The sequence below is a fragment of the Nelusetta ayraudi genome, unplaced genomic scaffold (genome assembly GCF_046127955.1).
Source record: "Nelusetta ayraudi isolate G7.1 ecotype Tasmania unplaced genomic scaffold, CSIRO-AGI_Nayr_v1 ptg000169l, whole genome shotgun sequence".
In the NCBI taxonomy this organism is placed as follows: domain Eukaryota; kingdom Metazoa; phylum Chordata; class Actinopteri; order Tetraodontiformes; family Monacanthidae; genus Nelusetta; species Nelusetta ayraudi.
The window spans coordinates 626,342-645,525 of NW_027466219.1; the positions used below are offsets into that span (position 1 = coordinate 626,342).

The 19,184-nt window shown below is 43.2% G+C and overlaps 5 protein-coding genes across 5 annotated transcripts; 1 reads left to right on the forward strand and 4 right to left on the reverse strand.

The window, feature by feature from the left end:
- Window positions 1–512: 512 nt before the first annotated feature.
- On the reverse strand, window positions 513–3,459 carry creg2 (cellular repressor of E1A-stimulated genes 2). The gene is made up of 4 exons (XM_076014651.1): window positions 2,953–3,459; window positions 1,638–1,807; window positions 1,081–1,194; window positions 513–961 (listed from the first exon to the last, which is right to left on the reverse strand). Exons 1-4 carry the CDS (start codon window positions 3,382–3,384, stop codon window positions 820–822), a joined length of 858 nt encoding a protein of 285 aa, XP_075870766.1. The 5' UTR covers window positions 3,385–3,459; the 3' UTR covers window positions 513–819.
- Window positions 3,460–4,376: 917 nt separating this feature from the next.
- Window positions 4,377–10,018, reverse strand: cracdla (cracd like a). Its single transcript, XM_076014650.1, has 10 exons — window positions 9,712–10,018; window positions 8,748–8,808; window positions 8,371–8,518; window positions 8,146–8,281; window positions 7,915–8,076; window positions 7,386–7,634; window positions 6,193–7,297; window positions 5,255–6,027; window positions 4,970–5,081; window positions 4,377–4,882 (listed from the first exon to the last, which is right to left on the reverse strand). Exons 2-10 carry the CDS (start codon window positions 8,794–8,796, stop codon window positions 4,686–4,688), a joined length of 2,931 nt encoding a protein of 976 aa, XP_075870765.1. The 5' UTR covers window positions 8,797–8,808; window positions 9,712–10,018; the 3' UTR covers window positions 4,377–4,685.
- A 779-nt stretch (window positions 10,019–10,797) lies between these two features.
- On the reverse strand, window positions 10,798–14,358 carry mitd1 (MIT, microtubule interacting and transport, domain containing 1). Its single transcript, XM_076014652.1, has 7 exons — window positions 14,028–14,358; window positions 13,842–13,943; window positions 12,989–13,125; window positions 12,803–12,889; window positions 12,601–12,713; window positions 12,456–12,516; window positions 10,798–12,364 (listed from the first exon to the last, which is right to left on the reverse strand). The coding sequence occupies exons 1-7, from the start codon at window positions 14,176–14,178 to the stop codon at window positions 12,269–12,271; spliced, it is 747 nt and encodes a 248-aa protein (XP_075870767.1). The 5' UTR covers window positions 14,179–14,358; the 3' UTR covers window positions 10,798–12,268.
- A 96-nt stretch (window positions 14,359–14,454) lies between these two features.
- On the forward strand, window positions 14,455–17,932 carry mrpl30 (mitochondrial ribosomal protein L30). The gene is made up of 6 exons (XM_076014654.1): window positions 14,455–14,515; window positions 14,670–14,810; window positions 15,016–15,099; window positions 15,368–15,514; window positions 15,627–15,700; window positions 15,789–17,932. The coding sequence occupies exons 2-6, from the start codon at window positions 14,769–14,771 to the stop codon at window positions 15,919–15,921; spliced, it is 480 nt and encodes a 159-aa protein (XP_075870769.1). The 5' UTR covers window positions 14,455–14,515; window positions 14,670–14,768; the 3' UTR covers window positions 15,922–17,932.
- Window positions 16,330–17,886, reverse strand: txndc9 (thioredoxin domain containing 9). The gene is made up of 4 exons (XM_076014653.1): window positions 17,713–17,886; window positions 17,464–17,582; window positions 16,959–17,213; window positions 16,330–16,875 (listed from the first exon to the last, which is right to left on the reverse strand). The coding sequence occupies exons 1-4, from the start codon at window positions 17,884–17,886 to the stop codon at window positions 16,761–16,763; spliced, it is 663 nt and encodes a 220-aa protein (XP_075870768.1). The 3' UTR covers window positions 16,330–16,760.
- Window positions 17,933–19,184: the final 1,252 nt, after the last annotated feature.

Genomic DNA, 19,184 nt, shown 5'->3' on the forward strand with positions numbered 1-19,184 from the left:
TCCCTAAATTGAAAATAGTAAATAAAAAGTATCAACTAAAGAAAAAAGAACAACCATTTGCTCCCTCTCTCCCACACACACCTATGGTGAATTTAGAGTTCCCAATTCACCTCACATGCATGTTTTTGGACTGGATACATCAATCCACCAATGTTCCCAGCTCAATGAGACTATCTATTGAATTAGGGAGCTCATAAGAGACCAGCTCATCCTTGACGTAGCTCCCCAGGCACGAGTAAGCATCACACAGGGCTTCGACGTTCCAATTGCTCTGGCAGACCTGAGTGCAAAAGTCTATGGAATAGTCTGCGACAGACCGGCCCCCTTGATCTTGATGTAGGGTGTGTGTGTGTGTGTGTGTGTGTGTGTGTGTGTGTGTGTGTGTGTGTGTGTGTGTGTGTGTGTGTGTGTGTGTGTACGTGTGCAGATCCACTCGTTAAAAGGCAGCCAATAAAAAAATTGAAAAGGTCACCATCTAGTGGCTGAAATCACAACAAGCAATGAGAAATACATTTGTGTGTATACATTCATTTATTCTTGCAAAGAGCACAGGTATGCATTGCAATCAAGTGAAATGTAATGATACATATTTATAAATAAAACAAAATGAACAACATTTTTATCAGTTTGCTGTCTTTGTCTCTGACCATTAACCTCTGCCAAACGTATGGATGTTATTACATTCATTAGCAAAACACAAAAAACTAAATGTTTCTGTATGGCAATCGAAGGTGAGGTTAACTTGTGATGGCAAGTATTCTGAAAAGATTTTGGAATTCTCTTGACTTTACATATGTAGCAAAAGAGCAGGATGCTATCTCAGAAAGGCGTAGCTTTAAAGTAGTCCTCCAGTGGAATGAGAGACACGCCTCCAACCCAGTCCTGTAGCCAGACCTGGATCAATTCAAGCTTCATGAAGAACCAATTGTGGCCTACGGGCCACTTTGCCATGACAGGATGTCTACAAAAAATAAGAGTACATATAAAGTTAAGTGCGACACATTTATTCTTTCTCCACCCTTAATTTGACTGTGGTCAGTGCTTATCCCCACAACTAAACTTTTATTTAACCCAAGGTACCTTGAGAACATTGCCTCCTTTGCAAAAGCAAGCTCCTCAGGTGACACTTCCACCATCTTGCCTGTAAGTGAGAGTCGTGCACATCTTGGGTCCTCTGGATCATACACCATTTTCCTTGAAATACAAAACCAAAATACAATATTCAACAATAAAAAGGATATTTTCTTATAATTTAATTTTCGTAATTCGCAGTTGGTGAATCAGTAAACATGTATACATATATATATATATATATATATATATATATATATATATATATATATATATACATATATATATATATATATATATATATATATATATATATATACATATACATATATACATATATATATATATATATATATATATATACATATATACATATATATATATATATATATATACATATACATATATACATATATATATATATATATATATATATACATATATACATATATATATATATATATATATATATACATATATATATATATATATATATATATACATATATATTTAGAGAGCAGGAAAATTAACCCAACCTAAGCAGACTGTGAAGTGTTGTGACTCACCGGCAAAATTCTCCCTCAGCTTCTGAGAATGTGAGTGAAGCAAAGGGATTGCTTTTCAGGTCTGACACTGTGTAGTCCATTGGAGTCACATAAAAATAGATGACTCCTGTGCTGTTGTCCGACGGCCCATCGCTCACTGAGAAGATGTTGCCGAAGGGTAACCCTTTAATCTGTAAGAAAACATACCAAGTTTTTTCTTGAGGTAAACACATGTCAAACATGTTTTATTAAACATACAAAAACTGTGTTCCTGTATACTTTTTCCTATTTATACAGGGTAATGACTTGTGTGTACTAGTTATTATCATAAGTAAGTGGTAAATACCTGGAAGACTCAGGAACCCCCTGTGGCGGCTGACTAAATTTTGTTAAATCACAATTGACAAAATGCATTTATAGCAGAATCACCACAGGTCACATGCCCTCTGCTTTTTGGCAGCCTTAAAAATCATTAAAGAAAAAAAGAAAAGAAGAATGGGCCCACTTTCTCCTATACTCAGGGTTGTGGGGGTCTGCTGGAGCCTATTCCCAGCTGTCATGGGGTGAAGGCAGGGTGAACACAAGTTCATCGCACATACAATACATAGACATATACTGTGCCACTGCCGCCTCCAAAATTGAAGGTAAATTGTAAGAAGTACTTGATCAAAAACTAAAAAGTTGATTGTAAAATTGAGATATAATAAATATTTTCATTATTTCATTGTGTTTATTGGGATTTTGAGCAGAATGGATTTGGACATATAATTTTTCAAAAACTGCACAATAATGCAACAGTAAAAGTTTAGCAAACACAGATGGGTGACGAACATTTTCTGAATAGATAACTAACTTAACTTGAATAAAGTTAAGACTAAAATTAAGATGAGAACATTCAAAGAATACACAGTTGAAATCGTTAAAACTACATGTAAGTAGTACTCAAGTCAGCATTACTGTAAGAAAGTAATGCTTGTCACACTTTAAAGGTTGTTGCAATGGTTTTCTGTTCTCCACAAGGTCAAACTGAGGTGGAAGTAGTTTGTGACACAACTCTGAATCAATAATTAAAAGTATGTTAATTTATCAACTGGCTCAAAAGTTGCGACAAAGAGGTTAGGGTTGGTAAACAAAGTTCAGCCATGCTGAGTTTATATATTTCACTTTAAATCGTCATAGCTACTGGTGTTTTCTAGTACGCTTCATTGGCACAGTGAAGAAAGGCCTGCTTTGTTTGTTTGGCAAGCAAACAACCCCGATTGATCGAGCGCACTTACCGTAAAGTGTAAACTACATTTGCGTTCCAAAATTTCTGCCAGTGCTCGGGCATTATTACCTTGTCCTGGGTGGAAATGGTCGCCAGGTGTCCCCAGTCACTGTAGTGGGCGATATATCTGGCAGTCCTGGCGGTTTCCTGGTGGGGAGGTGGACCAGGAGTGCCGCCGCCGGCGGTCTTCTTCACCTTATCTAGCCGGTAGGAGAAGAGGCGAGAGGAGAGCTGCGCCACACTGTCGCCCTCAGACTTGACCAGCTCCCCGGTGCTATCGGCGCTGTCAGCCAGTGCACTGGTGGACGGGTACGCCTGCTTCCACAGCCCGGCGCTGTCCGCCAGCAGCGCCGGGGCGTCCTCCTCCGACAGGTCGGCGTCCTCCACCACGTCGGTGGAGGGGACGACCCAGGAGACGGAGCTCCTCAGGGTGTAGCCGTGGCACAGACACAGGACGCACGCAAACACAGTCGCCCGGGCGACATCGTAGCGGAGCCCCATCTCACCGCCGAGCGAGCACGATGGCCGGACGGCATCCACTTCGCTCCTGTTTACAACCTCACGTGTCTGTGTTTTTCGCAACACGAGGGGGCTTTCGCAACAGCGAGAGCGGGACACAGCGACCTCTGCTGACAAACTGGAGGTACTAACTGTATAACCATTATCTGTCGAATCGTGTTTTTGTTTGGACACACCTTCTCATGCAATCCAATTACTTCTTTAATTACTGTGTTTCATAAGTAGTCGATTACTTATTAATTACTTTGGTTAAAAAAAGATAAAGTAACAGTTGCTCAGTGCTTTGGGATGAACTTTATTAATTGATTTATTTATTAAATTGCAAATATTGCCTGTGTCCTCCGAACATGAATGAGTGTTTGCTCTCTGAACACAAACTGCACATTTCACAGAACAAACTCACGTACAGCACTTGTGCCTTTTGCACAGCCCATATTGTTAAAATAATCTGACACCGTTGTTTTTGGATGTTTTTCAAAATATTTCGGAAAAGTAACGGACTCGTTACTTGATAAAGTAATTGTGGTGTAATTACCAGTTTTGCCACAGTAATCCCGTTACATTACCCAAACTTTTGACTGGTAGTGTATATGTTTTTTGTGATTAACATGATATTGTATAGTGTTGAATATACTGTCGATATATAATCAATACTTGAGCTTGGCGTTCTGTGTGAAGTTAGCTTGTTTCTCCCCTTGGCTAGGTGGGTTCTCTGGCTTCCTCCCACAGTCCAAAAACTTGCACGTTAGGTGAACTGGCAAGTTTAAATTGTAATTGTGAGTGCATTTTTTTTTCTCTCTGTCTGCCACACAATAAACCGGTGACATCAGGGCGTAACCTGTCTTCCCAGAATGCTCTATGCAGGATAAGCAGTGATAGAAGGCATAAATAACTAGATAGAGAGATATGCATAATCCGTCAATAAATATTTTTGTTGTAACGCCATTTTAGGTGACTGTATAGTGAAATTTAAAGAGCAATAAGGATTTCTTTTATTTTCATTCAGCAAATTTTATATACAGCACTGATCCTCTCAATTACATAAAACTTTGTTTAAAATATCCTGAAGTAATTGTGGTAGCGTGACCTTGACTCCTGCAACACATAATGCGGCCATCTCCATTTATATTACTTTACAATTTAATAAAATTCAACCAGCAAACAAAATAGCCACATCATCCATAAATCAGAAACTTTCAGACATAACAAAAGTTCACTCAGTCTGTTTGTTTGAGGGGGCTGCATATGCTGTACAACTATGTGTGTATGTGCTTTCTCTCCGCTCAGTCCATGGACTTGTCGCTCCAGGCCCTTGACTTCCTTTTGGCTAGTTCCATCCAGGACGGCTGGCCGCTGTCAGACGTGGACTGGCACGCTGGTGCTATCGTGGGTGACGTTGAGGGCGACGAAGGTGACGGCACATTTTTCCGCATCCATTTGTCATCACAAGGCCTTTCAGGAACTTTCACCGGACTTGACTCTGAAAAGGGAAGACAATAATAAATCTGACGTTGCAGCACTTTAGGGGATACCGAACGCAAAGTTCGCTGTGTGTGTGTAGGCACACCTGCAGGCCTTAGTCCTGGCCTCCTTGGGTCTTTGATTAGTGGGGCGGCTTTTTCTATCACTATGATCTCACCCACTGGTCGCTCTTCCACTTGTGCTTTTGCCGTCTCCACCTGTGGAGATGTGAGAATCAGATCATCTACCTTTGCGAGATGCGTGCGCAGAAACACAGTCAGAGGCTAAATCTAACAATATTATGAACTGTCACCAAATTTCTAAAAAATCAATGTATCAAAACAGAAAAAAGAGAAATAGTTTTCATCATTTTAGTAGCGCAGTTACTGACCTCTTTGCTTCCAGGAGGGGATGTCTGCCCGCTCTGTCTCTCCAGGAAAGCAGCCTTTTCACTCACTAACCCAGTCCAAACCGGACGTCTCCCTGACGGAGGCGGGCCCTCTTTTTTCTGCACAGAGACTTGACTTTCGCTCCATACTACGGAGGGAGGAGATGTCCCCAAAGGAACGTCCAAAACTCCAGGTGGAGCTGAAGTCGAGGATTTGTTGCCGGCATGAGCTCGCCAGGCCCAGGGGGGCTCCTGCTGCTCCTGCTCCTGCTGCTGCTGCTGCTGCTGCTGCTGACCCGTCGAAAGGTAAAAGTGTGCGAGGGACTGCGTGACGTTGCCTTGTGCCGGCTGAGACGAGCACTCGGTCTGCGCAGAAGAGGCAGACGGGGGCTGGTTTGTCTGCAGGGCTTTGAGGGCGTCGCTCGACGGTTGACTGGCGGCCTCCGGCGATTTCGCCTGCGTCTGCTCCCCAGACTGGCTCGTCGTCTGAGGTCGAGCCGCCGCCTGCGCGCCCCCGTAGTCTCGGGAGAATCTTCCAGTCAGAAGCTGCTGGAAGCTTCTCGTCTTCTCCATCGCCATGCTCATCCAGGACATCTCAGACGTCTTGGAGGCGGCCTGCTGCTGCTGCTGCTCCTGCTTCTGGGAGGCTGTGAGGTCACCCTCAGCCTCTTTTGGGCTTGAGGGGACGCTTTGGGTTTCTGTCGGCCTGGTTCGTGGTTCACTGGTCAACGGCGCCATAGTCTTGACAGGTGAAGGGAGGCCAGACGAAGCCGGTTCTACGAGAAGGAAGGAAGACAGTTCTGTTAAAGCCAGTCCTATGTGATCAGTCCAGTGTTTTTATATCTGGAAAACTGCACCTTGGCTATGTTTAGTCCTGCGGGATAAACAGTCCCGCATTTGAAATGAAGCATCCACATTCTGAAATTAATCGGATTACTCACCCGTCAGTTTAAGGTCTTCGTAGACGGACGGGGTGCCGAAGGTGTTTGTCGGCTGCCTGCTACACACGGCGCCTGCCTCCTGTCTTTTCTGCCTGTCACAACGCTCCCCGCACACCGGCGGCTTCGGAGTTTGGCCTGACGAAGAGTCGTCCCGCAGTCTGAACGACTGAGACGTCGAGCGCAGCTTGACACCGAACGCCGACTTCACCTCTTCCTCCCCCGCTTCCCGTGCCTCCATCGCCTCCTCTGCCGATTCCTGTCTGCCGTCCGCCTCCTCCGCTTTGGCGGTCGCCAGCTCTGTGGTGGTGTTTGTTTGTGGGGGCGCTGGTTCCACTTTTTTACCGTTTTCCCTGCCCTCCCACGGAGGGATCGAGTCCCTGCGGAAGACTCCCACAGAATGAAGACCTCCTCTTGGCTGCAAGCCTTTACGCTCCCCCTTTTCCTTCATGCTGGAGAAGGATTTCTCCCCAATTGCGCTCCGGGCTTCGGTTTGTTCCAGGACTCCCACAAAGCTTCCAGATCGTGGTCTTTCTGCATCTCTGCTCTTAGCAGGGGTGATGGAGAAGTGGAAGGAGCCTGAACCGGGCCTCTTTATCCCTCTCGCATTTCCCGCCTCCCCCTGACCCTGCTGCTGAACTGGGCTAGATTTCAGTGCCACAGCTGAGGTTGAGGTTGAGGAGGCCTGGCTGGGGGAAACCTCAATCCCACCAGCCTTGCTAATGGTATTTTTCTTACCAGTGGCCACTGTGGGCATCTCAAATTCCGGTTCTTTTCTGTGTTTTAGCTCCGATGGTATAAACGACGAATGCGGCCGTTCAGCACGGGTGACATCTGCCGCTCGCAGCGTTTTGACTCGGAGCACATGCGAGGGTACAGAGGGTTCTCTCCCTGGGAGAACTTGGTACTGATGGGTTAGCGCTGAGCTGGGTGGTTGGGAGGTTTCCTCCGGTGCGACTGGCGCCTCAGGATGCACCTGAGATGCCACGGGACTGACAGTCCCTGGCTGTCTTTTCTCCAACATCACCCCCTCTAGAGCAGAAATGTCCTCCCCTTTCAGTGGCTGCGTGTGGTTGATGTTGTTCTCGGTGTGGCACTCAACGTTGGCCTGTGAACAAAGTCAAACAAACATTTAGACTTCTTGTTTTGTTTTGTTTTACTTAAAAACAATCTTAAAACTCAGTATTTATTCTCACAACAATTAATCTCTTCTTGGTGCCGGCCCTCTGGTTTCTGGGCTTGACCGACAACCGGTGGTGCGCGGCCGAATTGTCCAGGCAGGAAGTGGACTGGGCTACAGAACTGAAGTCCAGCGAGTCCTCGGCAGCAGAGGGATTGGGAGGGTTGGAAAGGGGAAGAGTATGTGCTGGAGGTCGGGCCACCGATTTCAAGGATGCCGTTCTGGGTGTGAATGATACAGGATAGGAGAATGGCTGCGGTGTCGCCTGCAAAGAATGGAAAAATGGTTGTGACTGCAAATATGGGACGGGCATAAATTTACAGAAAAATTGTTTAATCCTTCAGTGAAAAATAAGGATTCCGACCAATTAACGAAAACAAAAAATATCACATTTATCTTTTTATTGTAAAGAAAACCCCCTGCAGTAATAAAAATAACCAATGCCTACGGGTTTGTTTTATTGTTTAGAGCTTCTCTAGTTTCTGTCCAATACAGTTTATCCACTTTGTAATACTCCTTAATCAAAAAACTTTACATGAATTCACCTTGGACAGGATTCCCTGGCTTGAGACGTCCACTCCGGAGGCTTCGGCAGGGCTGAGAGGAAGATCCTCTCCCACGTAACGGCTTTCCACGTCCTCTGCTCTCCTCATCGGCAGAACCAAAGGCGGCGGCCCCAAATGCATCTTCTGCAGCTGGAGCTTCATCTGCGACAACAAAAAAAGTGCCACCTGTAATAAAACATTTCCGACTCCAAGGAGATTAAAGGCTTTTACCTGCAGGGCTTTTATCTTGCTGTGGACGTTCTCCTGGGATAAAACCCGAGCTGGTTCTGGATCTTCCTGGTCCAAATCAGCCAGAAAGATGCTGTCGTGGGACAGCGACCGGGATCCCATCGTGCCCTGGGAGCATCTGTAGTGTTACAATAGAGTGTGAATCAGAATCAGGAGTTCAGAAAGTTGCAGGGAATTGCGCAATTGTGTTGATCCATACACACTCACGTCAAATCCTCCTCTGATCCAAGTCCCTCTGCTGCCGTAATGTCACTTGCTGACTGGCTGAGTTTGGCCGTTCCCTCCCCGACTTCTTTTTTACTTCTCCGCGAGATGCCAGTTTTTTTCAGAGACTTGAGCTTGGACCTCTTATGTCCTGGCAAGGATTGCATGGAGATTCAACCTGGTCACAGCAGCTCAAAGGCACACAGCCTTTTTTTTTTTTATTCCCTGCCAACTTTTACTGATTGCTCTGCCGAATCTATGAAAGTTTCTGCTGCAGATTAAAATCTGTCACTGACAATGCAACGTTCTGCTGACAAAAGTGACAGTTTGTCTCTAACAAAGGCTGGCCATTGTGCAGGACCGCAGGATAGTAATCTCACCTGAGACGTCGTCGGCATTTTCCTCCGTATCTCCGCAGAAGGACTCCATTGGTCTCAAAGCCTGGAAGAAAAGTGTGCAGAGAAAAAAAGAGGAAGCAGATTGAAAAAAGCGACGGTGGATGAACAAAAGTCTCAGACACACACAGCGTTTAAAGGGCCCTTGTCACATGCCTCAGGGCATCTGACACCAGGCTGTTCTCTGTTCTCTCGACACATGTACACGCAATGTTCCTGCACAAAGTTGTGACACTTGGACTTGGGGGTCAAAGTTTTATTGCTCTTATAAAGAACCAAGTCTCTACTGTAGCTAGGCGCGCCGAGTTTGCTTTGCTTCTTATCTGCCGAGTGTATCCAAAGAAGCTTTGACACGAGGGAGGGAAAAACACATGCTGTGAAGACATAAACACAGTGTGGAAGGGTGCAGAGGACGTATTTGAACATGGCTTTGCCTGACTGTAAAATACCACTCTCAAAACGCTGGTCAGAAACTGGCACTTAGTTGATTTGCCACTGGGTCATTACTGCAGACTTTACCGACTCCTCAGACTCTCCCTGTGTAGCCAAGGAGCTCTTGCTGTCAACAAACCAAGACCTGTCTGTGTGCCACTGACATGACATGACATGATACGTATACCGGGATACGCTTGAACATGCAAAGTCCTTACTGCACCTTGCGTCAACCTGTCAATCAAAACATCAAATTGTTTTAATTCAAATATGACCTGGCCTGAATGAAACTAAAGCACTGGATTATAGACTGCATCCACTGTTTTTTTGTGCCTCCAACAGAAACAAGCTATAGCGCCCGAAAGAAACGGAGGATAATCCAGGGGGATTAGTGATATTGCCAAAAGATCTATGGAAGATTTCAACAGCACAACAATCCACCAGTTTCACTGCGAACTTCCCTTGAAATGTACTCGCAGCAGCCAGTTCTCCCCTCCGCAACACTCAGGGAACTTACCTTGGGACTGACTAGAGCAGCACTAGCAGCAGCAGCAGCAGCAGCAGCAGCAGCAGCAGCAGCAGCACCTCTTCCTCCTCAGCTCCTCTTTCTCCTCTACGTCCTTCCTCCCTCCAGCCAGCTCGTCTTGCCCTCGGCTGTGCGTCCCAGCCCCGTTGCGTTGAAACCTCAGGCTGGCGTCGTCCTCATCGGAGGGAGATGCGGAGGGAGAGCAGGGGGGAGAGAGATAGAGAGATGGCAGAGAGAGAGAATGAGAAAACAGGCAGGGGAGGAGGGAGAGTCGGAGAGAGCGCGAGGAGAGGACTCCTCTACATGACGGGGGTAAGCAAGCGCACAAAGAGAAAAGAGGACAGAGGAGAATGAGAGAGAGGGAGAGAGAGAGAGAGAGAGAGAGAGAGAGAGAGAGAGAGAGAGAGAGATACTCTATTACATTAGTGGCACACTGTGGCCCTCTGCGCTAAGCTCCTTATAAAACGCTAACCTGATTTTAGGTCCAGAAATGAGAGTAGAGGGAAAAAATAAAGCTCCACTCGGGAAAGAGGACAGGCATGCATGAATTACTGCTGGGATAGGACTGTTTACACATTACACCAGGTTGCTGATGTGTGTCTTAGCCATATGTGTGTGTGTGCCTGTAGGTCGGTGTGTGTGTGTGTCTTTGTAAGTTAAATATTAAAGCCGCAAGCCCCTGGTTTAGCAGTTTTTCACCATCGGTGGTATCCAGAGTTCAAAAACCAAGTGATACGTGAAAAATGAGTTTAAATCTCTTGTGACGTTCTCCATGTGAGATCTGGTAGCATCATATGGTGACAAAGTACACTGCAGACAGTTTATGTTGATATCTGTGTACTGATGTTAAATTGTATCTCCCTGCGATGTCAGAGTGAATACCGAGAGGAACCCCGAGCAGATGCATGTCCTGGGCTACTGGAGACATGTTGTGATGCAATCTGGCAGCCCCATGAAATGTTTGGCATCAGCATCATTTATAGTACCTTCATATAAATCGGAACAGACAATTTTTTCAATTTTCATTTCAAGCTCACAGAACCATTTTGATGATACACATTAGGCCTTTCAAAAGACTCCAGTTGTATGAATACATTGTTACATTAGCACATTTAATCATCACTTGGGGTTTTTTCGTCCAACTGACAAGCGAGGGCTGACTCATCCACGGCGCTTTTGAGGCGCTTCTAAAGATATCAGGCAGGACTCGATTTTTGCGTGTTCTCCAAATTTGCCTCCTGCGGTGTTTCTTGGAAAAGAGACAATGATATCTCCCACACACATTTTTATACCAGCCGTGTTGCAGCAGTGAATTCAACACGTACACACAGGGTACATACACGCTGAGACATTATATCTAGGCCACTGGGCTACTGTCAGCGAGAGGGGCGGGCAACAGGAAGAGAAAAGGCAAACGTTGCATCCTCATACTTCTGTGCGTATGTGCGCGGCTGAATAACTCTTCTCATGAGGCTCCTCATCACACGAATCCTTATCTCTGCCACCAGAATATAAACCCAGCCACTGACATCCGGATTACATGCAACCAAACATAGGCCGCGTGTTAATAGAGGACAGAGACACAGAAGCCAGGGATGTTATTCTGCCATTTATGAGTTTATCATTATTCTTATTATCAACACATAAGGAATAATGTGATTATCAGTAATTAATCCAACCTCTTGCAACGCTCACAGCATCCCTGCGGTGCAGCATTTCCCTCTGTCATACAAAGTAAGCACTCGACCATATTTATGACTGGCGCTGGTTTATGTGCTTTTCTCATGGATTATTATTTCTTCCTCTCAGAGCCCAGATGAGGACCGGGCATATCGAGATTAAGGCCGATAGATAATCCGATCACAGGCACCGTTTGAGCTCACACGGGTGGCTGTTCATTCAGATCATTTCTAATGAGAATTCAATATGACCTAGTAGTAAAAGAATTCATGGAGAAAAATAACACTTCCTCCGGACAGGTGGCCAATTCTTGTCAATATATGTATATATGAAATTAAGCATATTGGAACTGCTGACAAATATGAAATTAAAAGGTTAATGAGCCTTTAATGATGATTAAAAATCTCAATTTTTACGATTCAAGTATGACAAGAAAAAGGCCTTATAATTAGCTCACAACACAGTTAAAAGTTATTAATCAAAAAAAAGACAAAATTTAATAATTAAAACAGCATTTTCAGAAAACAGTAAAATTATTTAACAACGTCTTCTCACCACTCATGACGCTGTCTGTAAACAATTGGCACAAAGCCGTTTTAAAAGCAAAGATAATTTTGTAAATAGGCAACTCAAAAAGAGTGAAACCCTAAAATGAACAGATAAAAATATAAATATGCCACAAAATAAATGCAGTAAAAAAATACAATGTGCAGTTGACTAAAATAAGACTTATAAAAAACCTAAAAGCATATTGCACAGCATATAAAAAAATCATTTATTTTACAGACTGTTCAAGACCAATCCAAAAAGTTATTTCAGGATCAGTTTTGTGGACACGTGGAGAGAGAAAAATAAAGGCTCAAGAATCTCATAGAGTCTTGGTGTGCTCATTGTGAAAGATGTCAACGGTGGTCTCATGGCATTGCCTGAGATCATAGTCACAATATCCAATGGAGAATGTTCCCTAGAAAAGAAAATGAACATGTGTCATCAGATAAATATAGACAATAGTGAGTAAAACCCTAAAATGAATATTTGTTTAGTTCAGTCCTCACCTGGGGCCTTTTGAAGTAATCCAGCCCTCTCCCTATTTTGATGATCCAGCCATTGTCAAACCTAAAAACAGGTATTCCTGCATTACTTTTCCACAGTTCAGTATATATTAACAGATAATCCTTCATGTGTCAGTTGTAGCTGCACCTGATCTCCCTGTCGTGTATCGTGGCGGAGTGCTGCACATCTAGAGTTACTCCCCGAGTGGCCAGACTCCCTTTCAGCTCAGCCAGGGCGCTGCTCTGTTTGCTGCCGTTTGTCTGCAGGATGTGATGAATGGCGGTGAGACAACATGACTAATTAGATGAGACTTAATTTAGGATGCAGCGCAAGCCCGAAAAAGACTCACGTCATCCTGTGTGGTCAGAAGGTGGATCTTTTTCACTTTGCAGGGAGATTTCAACAGCATCTCGCAGAACCGCACAAAGTTGTACAACTGAGGTAGAAGGAAGGAGAAAGCGAAAGGTGAGGAACTTACAGTAAAGTTTCATTGAGATCTCACAGGTGCACTTGTTTATGAGAGAGACGTTTTTACTTGATGGATGTGCCGTATGTATGGATCCTCCACCCAAACCTCAGTGAGTAGACTGCTGATGTACGGCTTGAACAGAGCCCCGTAGCTGTACCCCGTGGAGTTTTCTGCTATTCTAATCTGCTCATGGTATTTCCCATCTGAGAACAGAGGCCAAAACACATGAAAAAGGAGTTATATTTTTTAAATTATTTCATTTAATAATCATAATATAATGTCAACAGTAAAATAACTTGTGTATAGTTTCATATGTAATGAATGTATATCAACCTCTAAAAGCAATGATGTGCAAATACATTTATCTGTATGACTATGTTGATTGCAACTAAATGTAATGGCTGACTGGTTATAACCCACAATGCTTTCGAAAGCATGAATAGCCACTCAGTTACAATTATGACATTGCAACTGAGTGGCTATTCATGCCTTTCTTTTCCCTCTTGCTTTTATCCATGAGGCTTGTATCTAATTGTATCAGCTAAGATAGCATGACATAAGGTTTATGTCAAGCTGTGATAGTGTCAACTTTGCAAAGTGAGATATTCAGAATTTATACTGGACCACAAAAGTTGTTGTATGACTAGTTATCTGCTATCTCGTTAGTTGTCATAAAACATCCAGGCTAGTTATGCTTGAAATAACCTGTTTCTAATGTGAGGTATCTTTGTGACACACCTGTATTATAATCATAAACAAACAAGTAAATATACATTACAATATTTTTCAAGGTGTTGAAGTTCAGGAAAGTAAACTCAGTGTTGTGATTTTAGAAGCATACACACAAATTACGACCTGGGAGCTGATCCCCTCCAGATATGAAACCAGTCAAGAATCAACCAATCGCTTGATAGTTTACCTTCTTTAATCTGCTTGACATGAGATTTGATGTGTTCTGCTCTGTCCATGTAGCTCTTGATCTTGTCCCTGTATCGTTCTCTCTTTGAGTCATCTTTTACAACTGTGGGGAGGAGAAAATGATCGAAGTCAATAAACGGCTTTGACCAGCTGTACTTGTACCGTGTGTTTGGCTGGAGTAGAGTACCTTTCAAGACATCAATAAGGAGCTGAATGCCCTCCTGGTAGCAGACTAGGGACTCCTGGAAACGGCCGTTCTGATCCAATTCCACCGCTCGTTTCAGGACCGAGATTGCGGACGCTTCCATCCCCGAAACATGAGTCTGGGATGTTGACATGTTGGCTATCCAATGATAAGAACGTCACTAAAATAAGAAAAGGTACCTTCCAAGGAAGCTACATAAGCGCGTCACCAAAACAACTGGCGAAACGGAAGTAATTGCTCCATGGCAGTTATTAACTACCAGAGGCATGCATCTGTCTTGAAAACGCACATATAAAATATTTACAGTATAAATACACAATGCAAATAAACCAAATTATATTTATTTTTTATATTTAAACACTAACTATGGTAGGTATGATTCAACTGTAAGTTGTTTTTTTTCACACCGGTGGTATTTCGATGTAACCCCAGAGCACTTCCGGTTGTAGGGACACACATTGCTTAAACTGGTAGATACCCTTACTAATATGGAAGTCGTATGTTATGGTTACGGTTTGAGTTTATAATTTAAACCCTAATGTGTTGAGTTTGGTCTCGGTGTAGCGGTGTTGTGTTTTTTTTCCCCTCATAATGGTATTTTTGTTTGATTTTTCTTTTTTTAAGCCCAGCACGCCTGTAACCTTGGCGGAGTCGTGTTAGCCTAACACCGTTTCAGGCGTCTCAGCCTCCGACAGGGAGCTGTCATTTCACCACAACATAAAAATGTCTGCTATTCATCGCAGTTTCACCGTGTTGTCGACAAAGGTAGGAAGTTCGTTCCGTCGACTTGTATCGTATTGTCAACATGATAGAGTAGGCTATTCGATCGACTAGCAGGTTGAGACTTCATGGGCTGCAATTCGAAGAGCTGGAACACTGACATAACTGTTAATGTGAAACCACGCAAATGTTAAAAATATGTGTTCATTTTTTGGGGTTGTTTTTTTTTTTTTGCCATTTTAATTTCCAGGTTTTATCAAAAGCGACATTTTCTCCTTGTCCCTGGTCAGTGTTGGCAAGAAGCAAATTCACCAAAGCAAGAATTCCACCAGAGGTACGAGTTGTTCATTTGTTTGCGGTTAGGAATGTAATGTGCACATGCATTACTCTTCGGTTTAAAACTTTATCCCTTGTGATTTTAGATTGGTCTCACATTGTTTATACATAATGTATGACAGTCAGAATAATGCTTCATTTTCTGTTGTGTCACGAGTGTAGAAAGTTCTACTGCAGTGATGCAATCATTTATTCATCCTCTTGGTTGCTTGTATCTATTTTGTCATGCTCCCCTTTGTCTCATGCCACATCTCTTATGGTTGCAGCATTTTGCAGAAAGAGCTAAAGAGCATGACAAGTATGGAGGCGATCCAGAACAACCCCACAAGCTGCACATAGTGACACGAGTCAAAAGTGTGATGCGGCGACCTTACTGGGAGAAGGACATGATAAAATACCTCGGGCTTCAGAAGGTGAGGCTCTGCATCTGATTAACATCCACATATTTAGTTTTCTCTATACAATCAATTTCCCCCCCCAGAATTGTGCAACACCGATGTCTCAAACCTTTCCCATTGTATTCAGGCACACGTTCCTGTGATTCACAAAAACACACCTGCTCTCAACAGCCAACTGAAGTTTGTCAAGCACCTCGTTAGGTAAGACCAGCGGTAACACAGCTGTTTCAGATGAGCAATGATGACGTGAAGAGTCGGGGTCAGTGAGGGCATTTCCCTGTTGATTTAGGATCCAGCCACTGAAGACTCCCCATGGGCTCCCTAGCGAGGAGGAAATGGCCGACACCTTCATCAACAGCAAGGGGGAGTTGATGGTGCGTCGCGTACTCAAACCTGCAGAACCCAAGGCGATAGAATCCTAGCTCCCACCGCATTCACTTCGCATCGCTTGCGAGCTGGACATTTTGTTCTGCAGACCATACACACAAACAAGACTGACTGAACTGGACTGGATGTTTGAATGGCCATTCTCAATTGTAACAGGTTGTTGTGTCATAAGACTTCCAATCTCTTTATTAAAAAGATGTTTTGAAATAGCATCATTATTCTTGGAGTGTGAATTGTAGTTGCGAGTTTACAATTATCTTATCCATCGTTTGGCCCTCCTGGCTATTTAACAGAAGAAAAAAAAAAAGCTTTTACATAAAGTGCTTCAACCTCTGCCATTTAAGATGCATTGCCATTGTTGACACCCTCAAAAGAAAACCTAAAACCTGAGATGTTGTTTCGCCAATCCATCATAATGCAGAACAGCAAAAAATCACAAGCAATTTCTACCGCCAACTATTTTATTGAGCCATTTTAGTCTTGCTACAAGGATAAGTTGTGTAAAAAATGTCCTACGATTTCAAAAAGTGGTAATGGCACTCATGTTTTCTTTTTGATACAAGGGCAATAAAATGACAGTACAAACCAAAGGAGTTGGATTGAGATGAGACAAGGCATTGTGGGAACAAACAAGTGAAAAAAAAAAAACGAAACAATTCAAATTGAAGTAAAACAACGAGCGTTTACCGATTCTTTGCTGGTAGAAGTTTGCTGAAAAATCAAATAATAAAAAAAAAAACATGATTTAGAAAGTGTTGATTTTAAATAGATATGTACGATGAAATCGATAAGTCAGGACAAAATGAGGTCTATATCCCAATTTTTCTTTTAAATGAGGTAGCCCCAGGAAAGGAGACTAGATGGGTGCAGTTTTTCAATCATCTTCAGAATCAGAGTCATAACCTCTCCCTCTGATGGTCTTCTTGTCCACCTTGGTGATCTTGGTGCCCGGCCTCTGGGTTGTTGTTGGAGGCTCCATGAGGTTCCCACTAGATCATGACAAGCGTCGGTTAAAATCAGGGTGGAATTTCAACATTGTCAAGACGAGCAGAGCATCACGCGGGCATCCCACCTGTAGTTGATAATGTTTGCGCAGCCGAGTCTCCATTCAAGCATCTCTGTGGAAAACTCGTCTGTGTTTCCAAGATCGGTGAATCCAACCACGTAGTCCTTTGTTTTTCCGTCCAACACCAGAGCCATTGTGGGAATTACTTTGATGTGCAGCCTTTCTGTCAGAAACGGGGCCTTTTCCACGTTAAGCTTGATGAACTTGGTTTCGACGTGCTTTTTGGCCAGGATGGCCAAGTGTTTGTCAAGGATTTTACATCTGTATGAAGGGGACAAATGGGGAAAATTGTCAGTAAATACAATTTTAAAGAGTAATTTTAAAAAAGAAAGAAGCAAACCTATAGAGACATAATAAAAATAGCATAGCAAACAATTGAAAGGTTCAACAATGTAAACTAAGCACAACTTTTACAAATTGCGCAATTTAAAAATGACTAAAACCTAATTAAATGTTTAAGGCAACTTTGTTCCATTTAGGCTATAGGCAAGTATGCTATCTTTGGATTTACCTGAAGGTGGAATTTCTGTAGAAGTGGCAAACAACATTCGTGCTCTCCTTGACCTCGCTGAAAAAGTCTTTCTCACTGGGGATTTCTCTGTACTCCCCATGGCCTTTAGACAACAATTCCTTTGAAAGACCAAGTTTAGGAGAGTATTAGAACAAGATGAACAGGCTTACAAAACAGCTCAGATCATTCTCAAAACACTAAATTTGTACAATCTACAAATAGAAAACCCAACAATGACCGTCTTCATACCTGCTTCTGCTTCTGGGCTTTTTTCAGAGCATCTAATCTCTTCTCCCTCAGTCTTTCGAAGTCATCTTCGTCCATTTCATTCAGTTTACTCAACTTTGCGTCCACCTCCTCTTCCACAAGCTTGGCTGACTGCTCCAGCACCTTGGTTATGAGGTCAATCGACTGGTTGTCCATGGCTGCGTCCTCCGAGCAAAACACTGTCTGAAGCTGCGGAGAGGGGGGGGGGGGGTATTTTGATAAGCCAACAGATAAAAAGACAAGTGATCAAACCAAACAAACCCTACCATGGAAATAAAGGGGGTTGTTGAAATGATCATTCACAAAGTCATGTGTTGTTGTTTTTTTCTCTTTCAGCAAAAACTGTGACCAAAATGAACAGCTTTGAGCCATCTGCCCAGTCACTACAGTGTACTCTACTGCTTATTCTAGGAGAAAATCAGTCCCATGCTCATTCTCCTTCTTCAGGATTTAATGACAGCCAGTATCCAAAGTGCTGCAACAGCACACGCACCCTTAGTTGTAATTATTCCCTAGTGAATATGCTAAGTGGTGCATTATATTGACTTTTTCTTTTTCTTTTTTTTTTTGGTCATAATCCAACATCAAAGCGGTGGTGATTGTGCACTCCACACCACCAGGCGGTGAATTGGTTCGGTTAGGTGGCAACATTGGAAAAAAGGAACACGACCTGGTTAAACTTACTGTCAAATTGGTGTAAAATAAATGACATCACTGACATCACATAGACTTGCCAGTCATGAACAATCACACAATGCTTTGGATATTGGCTACATATAAGCAGCACAATTAACAATAAAACCCATATGATACACCACTGCAGCATTATACACATGTCAAAGGAAAGGAAAGGCTATGATGAGGTGAAAACATGAGACACCATAGCTTTTTAGCACCATTTTATCCAGTTTGTTACAGTCGTTATTTTTCCATGTACCTCGTTGATTAAATATCAGATAAAGTCTCTGCATCTTCAATTGCATCAGAGTTTCTGTAAAACCGACACAAAAGCTGTGAATCTAGGTGCGGCTCGCAGACGGGGCAACACTGCAGTCTGGGTCGCCAGCTAGCACTAGCGTATTTGGCTCGTTCTACATACCAACGATGACCTGCTGAATTTTTTTTTTTTCTTCCAATTTTCCAATTGTTAAGTCAGTTCAGCCAAATGATATACACCAGTCTATCTGAAGTCATGGGCCTTGACTTTTACCTCAATTAGAGAATTATTAGACAATGAGAGAGCCTGAGTGAGCTTTAGCCTGTGCCTGCTAAAGCTTGCTGACGTTAGCGATGATAGATTTCACGGACACTTACCAGTTTGGAAATATCTATTTCGTCATTTGCTTAGAATAAGTCTGAATAATATATAACAGTTAGCATACATATATTTCTCCAAAATGAAAGTCAGAAAAGAGGGTTACCTGATACGATTCGTTTTAGGTCCTCAACACAGT